This window comes from Onychostruthus taczanowskii, unplaced genomic scaffold (assembly GCF_017590055.1).
Source record: "Onychostruthus taczanowskii isolate IOZ18803 unplaced genomic scaffold, ASM1759005v1 scaffold25, whole genome shotgun sequence".
Taxonomy (NCBI): domain Eukaryota; kingdom Metazoa; phylum Chordata; class Aves; order Passeriformes; family Passeridae; genus Onychostruthus; species Onychostruthus taczanowskii.
The window spans coordinates 7,883,971-7,896,904 of NW_024499796.1; the positions used below are offsets into that span (position 1 = coordinate 7,883,971).

Consider the following 12,934-nt stretch of genomic DNA (forward strand, 5'->3'; position numbering starts at 1 on the left):
AAGTTGATGTTTCTCCTCTTGTTGGTTTTCCAAATCTCAGCAAAACAGCACAGCCATGCCAAGCCACCCTGTGGGCTGCTGGCATAAAATTTCAAAATCCAAAATTTCCAAATCTCAGCAAAACAGCACAGCCATGCCAAGCCACCCTGTGGGCTGCTGATGTTTTGCTTTTGGAAGTTGTTGTGAACAGGCAGAAGGTGAGGGATGCTCCAAACCCCCAGGGCTGGCTGGAGCATCCCCCCAGCCCCTGCACCCCTCCGGCTGGGAGTGCCGTAGGAGCGCCTGGAAAAAGGGAGTGGGCAAGAAGGGAAACTGAGGCAGGGCGGAGGGTGCCTCTAGGACCTGGGAGGTCATCTGGAATGCTAGTGAGAGTTAGCTCCAGAGTTTAAGCCTCTGAGCAACCTGTCCTCTGGCTCACCCTGCCCTCGTGCTTGTTCTGAGCGCGGTGGCCAAAGCGCGGTGCTACCGGTTTCAATGGGCTTGGCGTGCGGACGGCTCTGCGATGAGTTCACCCCGGCTGGCTGGCAAAACGCAGGCATGGACTAATGCCACTAATTTCCACTAATGCTGGTGGAAAAATCTCCTGCTGGCGTGAGCAGGGGCTGCTTTCCCAGACTGCTGCGTGCGGGGTGGGGAGAGGCGGACGCGCCGCCTCGCGAAGGAATTCACGTCCAGGCGTACGGAGCTGTTTTCTTCCCTGGTTTGCTTGAAGTGGTGGCCAGATTTTTTTTCCTAAATGGAAAACAGGAGGAATCTGTGCTCTTAAGTGCGTGGAATTAGCTGTTGGGTGTAGGGAGTTTGCGGATGAAACGCATGAAAAAGGGGGGGAAGGTGTTGAGTGTCTGCGCGTGAGAGGGGGAGATCTGGTGTCTGAACGTGGCCTGATGTGGGATGCTTTTGGCCTGAGCTGTCCTGCATCCCCATCCCACATCCCTGCGCCTCCCTAGCAAACCCACAGGGACCCGGCCAGTTCTGGAACCTGCCTCAGGCACAGATGTGCTTTCCCCTGTCATCCCTCTGCCCTTGGTGGGGGAGGAATACTGGGCCCAGGAAAAACAGCAAAAAAAGCACATTTTCCACTCAACTCCAGTGGGATTTAACTGCAAGGATGCAGGTGGAGCAGGGCTTGGGGTCTCCCAATCTCCTGGGGCTTAGGAAGGCATGCAGCCATGGGATTCTGCATGAGGAGGATGGAGGAGCAGCTTCCCTGGATGCTGGAGCCTTCCTCCCTCGCCAGCCTCCCGGGGGCCTGGGCAGGAGGAGGGGAACTGTACACCTGGAGAAACATTATCCCTTCCCTTGCCCGTAAATATTTTACGAGCAGATTAAAAATTGAAGCCAAAATGAGCTCTGCCATCAGAAGAAACCAGCTCGGTTTCAAGTTCTGTTTAAGTATTTTTCTTTATAATGTAGCTGTGTCAATTAGAAAATGACATTGCTATTTAAAATGCTGTTCCGTAGCCCTCTTTAATTAAGGCAGCGATATAATACCAATCTGCTCTCATTAATGAATTTTTAACAATCAAAATGAGAGCTGAATGACGCACGGTTGGATTTGCAGCGCGGGTGTTTTCTCTGACGGCGCGGTTAAAGGAGCAGCGGCTGGAGAGGGGGAGAGGCTGCTCCTCCTCGGGCTGAGAAGCTGGAAAAGCATCTCAGCTGCTGCTTGGTGGGTTGGGAAGGGCTTCATCCCTCTGTTAGCCTTGAAGAATTGTCCTGGAGGGGGAAAATCCTTCTAAGGCTGGTGGGTGGCTTTGTGGGACCTGCACCGGAGAGCTGGGAAAAAGCAAAGATGCCCAAGTCCTGAGCAGAGACACAACTGAAAACAGAGATGGGAGTGGGGCTGTGGGCCCAGCAGCCACCTCAGGGTCACATCCAGCCTGCTGCACCATGTCCTCACTGCTCAGCCTCGCTGGGCATTCTTGGATCCCATCCCTGGCCCAGTTTTCCCCAAATGGGATCCCAAAATGTCTTCTGCTGTGGCAGCAAAGTGTGTGATGCAGTTTTGGGGTGTGTGGCCTTCCCACCCCAAATAAATCCCTAATTTCATCCCTTTTCCCCACAAAGTGTTTCTGTTTTTGTTTTGACAAGGCAGGGTAGGTTAAAGATGCTCTTGCACCTCAGCTCGTGCTAATTGTCTCCCATTGCTGGATCAGGAAGCTTTTTTTCCCAGTGGTTATTCTCTGGGGTTGCTTGGGGGGCTCTCTCCCCTCTGCTTCTTCCTTCAAGGAGGCAAAACAAAACCAGGAATTGGTTTGAATAATAAAAAAATTAACCAGGCGTGAAAAGCTTAAGCGTAATCATTTCTGTGGCCTGCTTTGATTTGAGTTGATATGATTTGTTTGCTCTCTCATCCTTCCTCCCCGTTTCATCTTCAGCACCCACTCCTTGCTCTGGCCTTTCCCTGACAGTTTGGGTATTTTAGGAGCAGTGTGTGCATGGAGCAGCATCCTTGGGATGCTGATGGAGCAGGGGAGCTGCAGGCTGGATCAATCCAGTGCTCAAGCCCAGAGAATCTGGGCTGGGGTGGACGTGCAGGAGGGATTTCTGCAAATCCCATCCTTCTCCTGGTGTCCCCCTGCTTGCCTGGGGCATGGTGACACTCCAGGTGAGCCACACCTGTAGAGAGTTTGCTTTGTAATTGTCACCAAAGTTTTGCTGTCACATAGTTTTGTGTGGAGCTGGAGTGACCAGCCCAGAGGGGCTGGAGCTTCCCCCACCTCCCTCCCCTGCTGGAGAGTTGAGCGAGTGGGTTGAGGTTTCCTGGCTGGGTTTTTGTTGCCATAGGGAAGAGAATTGAAGCCTGGAAACCATCCTGTGGGTGCAGGGAGGAAGTGTCAATGTCTAGGAAAACAAGGAGAAAATAGCAGCGGCAGCACCGCGCCGCCCCAGCCCAGCAGGAGTCGGGACAAACCCTCCTGGCAGATGGGAAAGGCCAACGGGGTCGTGCTTGGGGTCGTGTTTGTCCTTCCTGGCACTGCTGGCACTCGGGGATGCCAGCCAGCAAAGCCATGGCCCAGGAGCAGCCACGCCAGGAGCTCCAGCTCCATTCCCTTCCTGCAGGGCTGGGAGAGCCCAGAATGTATTCACAGCGAAAAAGCAGGGAATATGGGATGGTGTTCTCTGCTCTGATTTCAAGAGGAGGAGAGAGAGATGCAAGGGCGGCTCTGAGCTTTTGCCCAGGAATAGCCAGGGATCTGCTTGGAGGCTTGCATCCCATCCCACTGCTGATAATTTTGGAGCTGAATCATCTGCATTTCTGCTGCTCCCGAGACAGCGTCAGGAATATGCATCCCCAGGGTGTCAGAGGCACATTTTTGTGGGTTGACAATGGATCTGATTAAGAAAAAAACAACCCAAATGACATCTAAAGCCGCCAGCCTTGAAGTCTGGACTCCTGTTGCTCATTTCCCATTCAGACACTCCTAGGGACGAGCGTGGCCATGGCTGTACAGCAGGGTTGGAGCCAGCTCCGGGCTGGGGGATGAGTAAAACCCATCTGCAAACGCCGAGGAAGAGGAGGTGGAGGGGTGGGAGGTGCACTTTGGAGTGCTTTGGCTTCAGCCTGAGCGTGGGGGTGGCCCTGGTGACGCCGGAGCCGTGGGGAGGCCAGGAAAGGCTCCTGTGCTGCAGGGCAGGGAGCAGGTGGAGCTGCACTGCCGGTGCCCCTGGCCACCAGCTCAGCTGTGGGGTCACTGTGACCCTGAGCCAGCTCAGGGGGGTCAGCTGGCGGTCACAGGGCCTGTCCCCTGTGGTCCTGCACTGTCACAGCGAGGGCAGGTGTGCCCAGGCAGGGCATTCCCTGCTGTGGCTGTCCTGAGCATCCCTCAGAGCTGTTCCAGTGTCCATCAGAGCTGTTTCAGCATCCACCAGAGCTATTCCAGTGTCCATCAGAGCTGTTCCAGCATCCACCAGAGCTGTTCCAGCATCCATCAGAGCTGTCCTGAGCATCCATCAGAGGTGTTCCAGTGTCCATCAGAGCTGTTCCAGCATCCACCAGAGCTGGTTAACATGGTCTGTGCACCAGCCAGCCCCGGCCTTGAGGCACTGGGTGCTGCCCTGCCCTGCTGAGCACCTGCCTGGGGCTGGGGCAGTGCAGGGGCAGCTCAGCCCATCCTTCCCCAGCAGCAGGAGGAGAGGCTGGATGGAGCTGCTGATGCACAGCTGGTTGGCCCTGCAAGCAGCAGAGTTCTGGCTGCTCCCCAGCAGGCACGGGGGGACAGATTTCTCCGAGCAGAGAAATGCCTTTTGTCACCCAGCCTGGTGTCAGGCGTTGGCCACGGGGCGTCCTCTGTCACATCGGGTACTGCCCAAGTGGCTCTGCTGTCTGCCACTGCAGGGATGGCAGCCTCTGAGCCTTCTGCTCCTGGAGGGGGAAAGGGAGGGAAGGTTAAACCAGAGGACCCATGAGAGTGCAAATTGATTTTTAAGGGAACCCTGCAGGGAAGCTCCCCCACCTTGCTGTGGCTCTGCTGTCCCCAAAATGCCACTGCCAGCCCTCCTGGGTGGGCAGAGAGCTGGCTGTTTGTCACCTGTTTGTGAGCCAGGCTGCCAGGTAATCTCCTGTGCCCAGGACATGCCAGCTCATCGCTGGGATTGTCACCAGAGTTTCACTGGGGTGTGGGAACTTCTAGTGCCAGGCTTCTGGGTGGCTGTTGGGATTGAGCTGGAACACTGGTGTGCCCCACACCAACTTGTTTGTCCTTTTGTCACTTTTCTACCTGAGAAGTCCCTTTATTCCTCCTCCCGCTGATTTTCTGTCCCTGCAGCTCTTGTGGCAGAGGCACCTGGGTGTCTGGGACAGACCTGGCTCAGCCCAGAGGACGCTGCAGCTCCCCCTCCATCCTCTCACACCTGCTCTCTCCCAGCCAGCGAGTTTCATTAACGTACTAATTAGGGTTAAAGCACTAATTAGAGTGTCTGTGCCGTGTCCTTGGGAAGGCAGCTTGGCTCCTGGGTGCTAATGGAGCTGCTGTCACAACAAACACCAGGCACACGTGCTGCTCCTCACCCAGCCCAGCCAGCATCCCGGGATTCTCCTGCCCACACCATGGAACAGGAGCTGCTCCTGGCAGCATTCTCTGTCCCTGTGTCCCATGGCTAAGGCTGACTTTAAAGGGTGCTTTTGAGTATATTTTCTATTATTTAATATATTTTAGTAGTAAATTTTCTGCTAAGTGGTGCTTTGGAAGGTCAGACACGCTTTGTGAAGTCTGGAGGAATTCAGTGAAGTTTGATCTCCCCGCAGAGGGCTGCAGTATTTTTAATACCTCTCCTGCCCAACCTTCCCCTTCAAAATACCATTTTCCCCTGTAAAAATAGACCGGCGTGGCCAAACAGCCCCCAGATGACACTCAGAGCTCGCTTTGAGCTCAGAAGAAGCCTTGCAGCTGGACAACAAAACCATTTTCCCCTGCTTCTTTGGACTCTTGAAAAACCTGGAGGTCTGGGGCTTTGTTTTAACCCCGTCATTTCTGTGCCGCTCTTCTCCAGCGGGAAGCCAGGAGCCATCCCTGGGAAGCTGCAGGCGGGATTGCTGTTTGCCTGCACGGCACTTTCCGTGTCTGAGCAGCGTGTTCCTGTGTTGTCATGAAACAGAAGAACAGGATAATTAAATTGCCCTTTTCCCAGCAAAACGTTCCCGTCTCGGCTCCGCGGCGGGGCCGGGCTGTGGCTCGCTGCCAGGCACACATGCCTGGCTGCTGATGGGAGGTGTGAAAAGCACCAGGGAGGGGATGGAGTGCTGATTGCTGGGGGGGTTTGGGGAGATTTGTCACCCCCCTGGAAGCAGAGGCACGGCTGGCAGTGGGGGATGCCACCCAGGAGGGGTTCTGGGTGCCCCCGCCGGTAATTCCCAGGCTTTAAGCTGGGGCTGCTGGGATAATGGAGATATTCTTGTCCTTAAGCCTCTCAAGGGTTGCAGGTCTTAAAAAGGGCTCCGGCTGTCGAGTCTGCTGGGCTCAGGCTGGGCATTAGCGGGGTGGGAGCAGTGGGGCAGCCAGGACAGGCTCAGCAGGTGATTCCTGGAGCTGGATCAGTGCAGCTTTGGCGGCTGCTGTCACTGTTAGGGAGCGATCCTTTGGGAGCAGCCAGGCCTGTCGCCTCATCCTGGCTCTCCTGCCATGCTGGTCCCTCTCTGAGGTGTTGCTGCTCCATCCCAAATCTGTAACAAGCTCATGTCAAGGCAGAGTTTTGTGTTTCTGCTCTTAGCCAGCCTTCCTCGCCTGCTTTCTTCTCTCCTCTCCTCCTCCCTCCTCCTCCATCCCCTGGATCCTGGGACCCATCAGTGTTACTGCTTTGCCTTCAGCTATGACCCTCCAAGAAAGAGCTGGCTCTGCCCTGCCGTTGTCACCCCTTGGTGTCCCTCCCCTGGAATATTAACGCCACAAATCAGTAGTGACAGCCTGGGCTGGACACGCGGGCCGGGAGGAGGTGTCAGAGCAGGGGTGACACGTGGTGGCTTTGTCCTTCTCCTCAGGGCTGTGTTTTCCTTCCAGAGAGAGGAAAGCAGCTGAAGCCACCTTTAAAAGTGGAGAGATGGAAGGGTAGAGCAGCAAGGCTGGGATTTTCATCCTGCTTGGATGCAGGCTCCTTCCCACCTCTGTGTCCATGGCTTTCCTCCATCCAGCCGTGTCCAGCTTGGCCACTGTGTTTTCTTCTTGGTGAACTCCTGGAGCTGGGCTGGGAAGGAGCCGTGCCTTGTGGAAGTGTGTGCACCCCACGTTTTGCTGTGTGAGGAGCTGGGGAATTTCCGTGTTTGGTGGATGGAGGGGAGAGCAGATGTAAGGGGGATTACGGGCGGCTTTTTTGCACGTGTGTGTGCACACGTGCAGCCAGCCAGGCAGGCAGGGATGGGGGCTGTGTGGCACTCCTGAGCCTGGCACCCTCTCTGCACTGACAGGAGCGTGGGGGAGAGCACAGGAGACACTTGGGCACAGCTCTGGGGGCCTGCAGTGGTTGGGGACAGCACTGGGAATTGGCTTTTCTCTCTGGCTTATTCTGCTGAGGGAGCCACACAGGGGTGGGATTGCTGTAAGGGGAAAGGGCAGTGTGGGTTGTTGTCCATGGTGGGGGTCCTTCTGTGCCTCAGTTTCTCCCAGCAGTGAGTGAGGGAAATATGGAATGGGATGGCTGTGGCTGGCTGGAAGGTCACTGCCCATGCTGGGTGCATCAAATCGTTCTGAATCACACCCCATTGTGGCAAACAGCATCCTGGGTCATCCCATTGCTCCAAGAGCTTTGCAGAGACTCTGACATTCCCTGGAGAGCGGTGGGAGAGCAGCTGCCCACCAGCCTGTTTGGCTCTGGCAGTGACAGTGACAGCAGGGCAGGGAGCGGTGGCACCAGCAGTGCTGTCACAGTGAACACTTTGCTTTCCTCTCCCGCTCCCAGCGATGCATTCCCAAGGTTTTTATTTGAGCTGTGCCCCAGCAGCCCCCCGGGCCGGGTTTGGGAAGGGCCAGGGCAGCACGGGCAGGGCAGGGAGCGGGCACTGCTGCTGCAGGGCTGCCAGAGCTGACCTTCCTTCTCCACTGACCTTCATGCCCATCAGCATCAGCTCTGCTGCCTGTCCACGGCCAGGGATGCTGGCTGGGAGGCTGGGCAGCCATTGCCAAGGGGGCTCTGGGGGCTCAGCAGCACCCCAGGGAGGTGGGGGTGTGCTGGGGTGGATAATTCAAGGATTTTGGCTCGCTAACAGAGGTTAAAAGGGGATCTGTGGGATCTGTTTGGAGTAGCATTGATGGGGAGCTCTGCTGTGGTGCTGCTCGTGGGCCTCCCCTTGACATTGCCAAGGGGAGGGTGGGAGGCAGAGGGCTGTCCCCAGAGGAAATAAAGATGTAACTGGTGTGGAAAATCCATATGGGATTGGCATCCCCAGGGAAGCTGGGGAGGTCTGGGCACTGGGTGCTGCTCAGCCTTGGGGTGGGGGGGTCGGGATCCATGTGGGTGTCAGTGCACAGGTGGGAAGGCCAGGGGGTGGTCCCTGTTCCCACTGTTCCTCAGGGTCTCCCCTCTGGCTCAGAGGGTTCCTGGGGGTGTTCTGGTGTTACTGACTGAAGCTCCTTCCTGGACACCAAGGGGCTGTTCTGGGGGGGAATTGCCTTTTTTAACCTGCTCTTTGTGCCACACTGGGGGACAGGCTGGGGGGAGCGCTCAGAAATGTCTTCTTGGAGTCACAGGACACCCCTCAGCTGTCACTCAGGGTCACTGGAGGAGTTTTGGACCAGAGCTTTACCTGCTGCCTGCATGGAGGATCCCAGAGCATCCCTTGAGCTGACTTTGAGCCATCCCATTCCCACTGGTGCCCAGGGGATGCTGTCAGGAAATGGGTGACAAAACCACAACACCGAGGTCTCCCCAGTGCTGCACCCAAAGTTATCTCAAGCAACATCCCCTTTTGTTTTGGAAACATTAAATGAACCAAGCTGCAGGAATAATGGACTGAGCTCCCCATCAGCTGGATTACAAATGAGAAGAACCATCAGCCCAATTTCCATGGGCTGCCAGAGTGGAGATGTGCAGGCCTCCTGGATGAATTCATCAGTGCTTTGCTGCTGTGGTCCCTGTCCCTGCCCTGTGTCACCTGTGCCAGCCCCGTTCTGGCCCCTCATTCCAGCTGGTCTGAACTCAAGTGATGCTCCAAGAGACCCTCCTGGTTCCTGTGGTTCTCCTCTTGGACCTGCTCCAAAGCCCATCCATGTTCCTGGAAGCCATTCTGAGATTGCTCTCTCTGAGAAAAGATTGGTTTGAAAAAAGTGTTGAAATACCACAGGAAATGCTGTTTGTCCAAGACACCTTCCTCAGTCAGAAATGGCAAAACCCCCTGATTTTGGATGAAAGTTTGCTTGTCCTGGGCTTCAGCTCTCTGAAGTTTCTTTCAGCCAGGATCTGGGCAGAGTTTGGGTGTGAAATGGATGCTCTGGAAGGAGCTGCTGGGTGCTACTGGCATGGAGTGCCTCCTCTGGGAGAGGGAGCCCTGGTGGTTCAGCAGTGGATGGGAGCCCATCTCTGCCTGGTGTGTGACAGGGGCTGGTCCCTGCAGGTGCCTGGTGGCAGGATTGTGTCACCTTCATCACTGCTGGGGAGGAAGAGGAGGTCACAAAGTGAGCCGGGCAGGGCCCAGCAGCACCCACTGCTCTCCTGGCTACCTGGCGAGGGGGCCGAGGCCTCCCTCTTGGAGAAGAGGAAAAAATAATAATCTGCAAGCCAAGAAGCTGGGAGCTGCTGGGAGCGTATTTATCACGGGGAAGAAAAAGGCTCTGTTCCCTCTCTGCACAGCGGCTGTTTATCACACTCACAAGGGGATGGAGAAAATGTTCCATTTGTTGGGTACAGCCGGCAACCCACACAGCGTATAAATTAAGGGCTTTTACATGCAGAGTTCCCGAAATAAAACACACACACACACACACACACACAAAAGAGAGAGGAGTTTTGTGCCGGCCCCGGCGCGCTGCCTCTCCCTGGCCGTCCCCGCGCCCCAGCCCCGGCCCGGCGCTGGCTCCCGTTCAGGAATTCCACATTATCTCTGAGCGTTTCCAGCTTCCTCAGCAGGGAACAGCTCTGCTTCTGTCTTCCTGCAGCCACATCTGGAAAGTGTTAGGCCGGGGTGTCAGCTGGCATGCGCTCCCCCCGGCTGGGCACGGCGCGCTGGCTCCGACACCCTGCCCGCCTCCCTGCCCGCTCCGTGCCCTGACGCTGCACTCAGCCTTCAAACTGCCTGCCCCACAGGGCTGAGGGGATGAGTTTTCTCTGCCTCCCCTTTTTTGGAGAGTTTTGAGGGAGTTTTTGTAGTTGCTGTGAGGAGAGAGGGCTTCAGGGACTTCCAAGGGTTGACCTCTGCAGGGATGCTCTGCTGTGGTCAGGGGTGCTTGCTGTGGTCAGGGATCCTTTCCTCAGATCAGGGATGCTCTGCTGTGGTCAGGGATCCTTTCCTCAGATCGGGGATGCTTTCTTGTGGTCAGGGATGCTCTGCTGTGATCCGGGATACTTTCTTGTGATCAGGGATGCTCTGCTGTGATCAGGGATGCTCTGCTGTGGTTGGATGCTTTCCTGTGGTCACGGATGCTCTGCTGTCATCAGGGATGCTCTGCTGTGGTCAGGGATGCTTTCCTGTGGTCAGGGATGCTCTGCTGTGGTCAGGGATGCTTTCCTATCATTGGGATGCTTTCCTGTGGTCCCCAGCTCTGGTGGGGTCCTGCTGTGCTCCCTGTGCAGACCCTTCTCTTGGCACCTTTTTGGAAAACTCACTGCCTGCTCAGGGGAGTTTTCATCTCCTGGATCTGTTTCTGGACTGGCACCCGGAGCTGTAGCTCAGCAGGGATGTGGTGCTGCATCTGCTGGAGGCTCGAGGGTAGAGTTTGTGGGAGGTGAAACCTCTGTCATTCCCCAGTGCTCTGGGAGGTGTCTGGGGAGGTTCTCACTGCGCTCTGCTTGCTTGTGGTGCCTGTGGGCTCATCCCACTGGGATTTCTTCATTCATTAGGGAGTACCTGGGGCATAAAGACATTTGGCTGCCAGCATCTCAGGCCCCCAGGAGAAATCCCCACGTGGTGTGGGCACATGGAGATGCCCAGCTGGATGATCTTCAGGTCTTTTCCCACCTGATTGCAGCAGGCCAGTTGAGAACGGAAGAGCTCCCTGCGACATCCCGGTGTTTTAGGGTTCCCTTTGTGGTCCTTGGGGGATGTTGGTTGCTTGATGCAGGGGTGGGTGACACTGGAAAGGGCTTTGCAGGTGTGATGGGTGACATTGGAGAGGGGAAGGGCTGTGCAGGTGTGATGGGTGACATTGGAGAGGGGAAGGGCTGTGCAGGTGTGATGGGTGATGCTTTGCAGGTGTGGTGGGTGACACTGCACAGAGGGGAAAAAGCTTTGCAGAATGCAGGTGGTTCAGGGACTGATGTGCCCTTCAGAGCACGGGACATGGAGAGCTGATGGCTTGTTTTCCAGAGGGGATAATGACAATGACCTGGAAGCAGTGCCTTAATGACCTAATGACCGGCGTGTGCAATGCTCAGGAGGGTCTTTGGCAGGGAGGGATGTGGAAATGCTTAGATGTGCCCTAGCCAGAAAGGGCTCCCCTGCTCCCTGACTTTTTTCCCTTTTTTTTTTTTCTCCCTTGCTTTAATCCTGGCAGCCCTACCATGATGGGATTTTAAAACTAAAGCTAAAAAACAAAACAAAACAAAACAAAAAAGCAGCCCAGAAAAAGAAAACAGGCCTTGGTTTTATAGACCCTACGGATGCATCCGGCACCAAACTGATCCCAGATGCAGCTCCACTGTCAATAGTGTTACACGAGGGATCAATCCCCTTCATTGTTTTATGTGGCCTCTACAGCATCATCAGCTAATTAAAGCTAATGGGTCCCAGAGCAGCACTGACAGCATCTGATCCTATCAGCTGCACAGCCTTTCTCTTGAAGGGCCACTCCAGAGCCAGATCCTGCACTCCAGACCCTGGCAAAAGCCTGTATTGACTCGGAGGATCAGGCTGCAGATCAATGGGAGCTGTTGTTAAACAAACACCGCGGGATTAATGTCAGCTCCGCAGGGGGAGGAGGTCGATGGCTGCTAATTCGAGCGGGGTGGGAGGGAGCGAGGGGACAGCGGTGACAGCGGTGACAGGGCGTGCAGGGGGACAGGCCAGACTGTGAAAATGCTCCCCGTGTCTGTGGCAGTGTCTGAGCGTTTCCCAATCTCGGGTTTATCATCACCCTGGGCTGGAGGCTGTGCTGGACAGGAGCCCTGTGGTGTCCCCAAGGGCATCAGAGGTGCCCAAATCCCTTTGCTGTGTGCGTCAGGGGCGGCGTGGTGGCCTTGGACTGTCCCCAGAGAGGACAGGGACCCCTGTGTCCCTTCTACACGCTGTCCTTGGCATAAGCATCTCCCCCGTTGTGGTGGACCACTAAATCTCGGGCTTCTGCTTTCCTTTCTCTTGTGGCTCCTGCTGTCCCTTGGCTGGGGATCAGGGATGCCCAGGGATGTGGCTTGGGAGGGTTTCCATTCCCACATCGAGCCACCCTGTGCTGCAGGCAGTTTGTTTGGGACTCTCCTCTTTTTCCCTCATTTTTTCTCCCATTCCTCTGTTGCTCAGAAAGTCTTTATCCCATTTCTGCAGTAGCAGAGCTGGGGAGGGTCAGTCCTGCAGGAGCGACCCTTGCCTTTGGACTTTTGTTCCTTCACTCTGCCCATGATTTTGCTGGGAGGAAAAGCCCAAGGAAGCCTCCTTCCCACCAGCACCTTTTCATCCACCGTCCCCTGGATCCACTCGTGCTGCCACTCTGTTATCCAAAGCATTCCTGCTCTGCTTAGTGGGAAGGCTGGAGCAGCTCTTTGGATGCTGGGCTCAAAGCAGGAGGCAGGAACGCTCCCGGAGCTGCTCCCAGCTGACATCTGGGAGCTCGGCACAGCTCCGGTGTCAGCGCAGCTGAGAGCACAGGAGGTGGGAAGCCCCAGACACCTGCAGCTTGGTTAATAAATATTTATTTGGAGGTGGCAAACACTCTCCTGGATGGAGCCAAGTGAGCAGAAGGAGGATTGCAGGGGAGCCACGGGGTGTGCTTTTTTTGGGGGTTTACCGTGGGGATGTCGAAAGGAGCAGCTGACAAACCAGAGGATGTTGAAATCCACATTCATTTCCCTGACGCGGCTGCCTGACGTCAAGGCAGGCAGGAAACGTCCCCCTTGGCAAGAGAGGGCTTGGCACAAGGAACCCTCATCCCGTGGGGACAGTGGGAATGTGGCTGGGGGCTGGTAAGATGTGACGGGAAGGATCAGGAGCCAGGAGGATGCCAGGTCAGGGTCTGGTATAAATAATGAAAGGGCTGAAGTTTAATTGTTCTCTTAAAAAGGAGAAATGAAGGGAAGGCAGCAGCCAGGGTGATGGTTCTGTCACCTCGCTGTGACTTGGGGCTCTGGTGGGTGATTTCAT

The 12,934-nt window shown here is 55.8% G+C and overlaps 1 protein-coding gene across 2 annotated transcripts in view; it reads left to right on the forward strand.

Annotated features, from left to right (window-relative positions):
- RXRA (retinoid X receptor alpha) overlaps positions 1–12,934 on the forward strand; it is a 99,790-nt gene that overhangs the window by 28,332 nt on the left and 58,524 nt on the right. Inside the window, exon 1 of one of the 2 annotated variants that reach the window (XM_041406405.1) lies at positions 12,702–12,798. The exons of the other annotated variant lie outside the window; for it this stretch is intronic. Within the exon in view, the coding sequence (XP_041262339.1) occupies positions 12,792–12,798 (7 nt within the window). The 5' untranslated portion in view covers positions 12,702–12,791. Of the gene's footprint in view, positions 1–12,701; positions 12,799–12,934 lie in introns of those variants that run through there. 2 annotated transcript variants of the gene reach the window in all.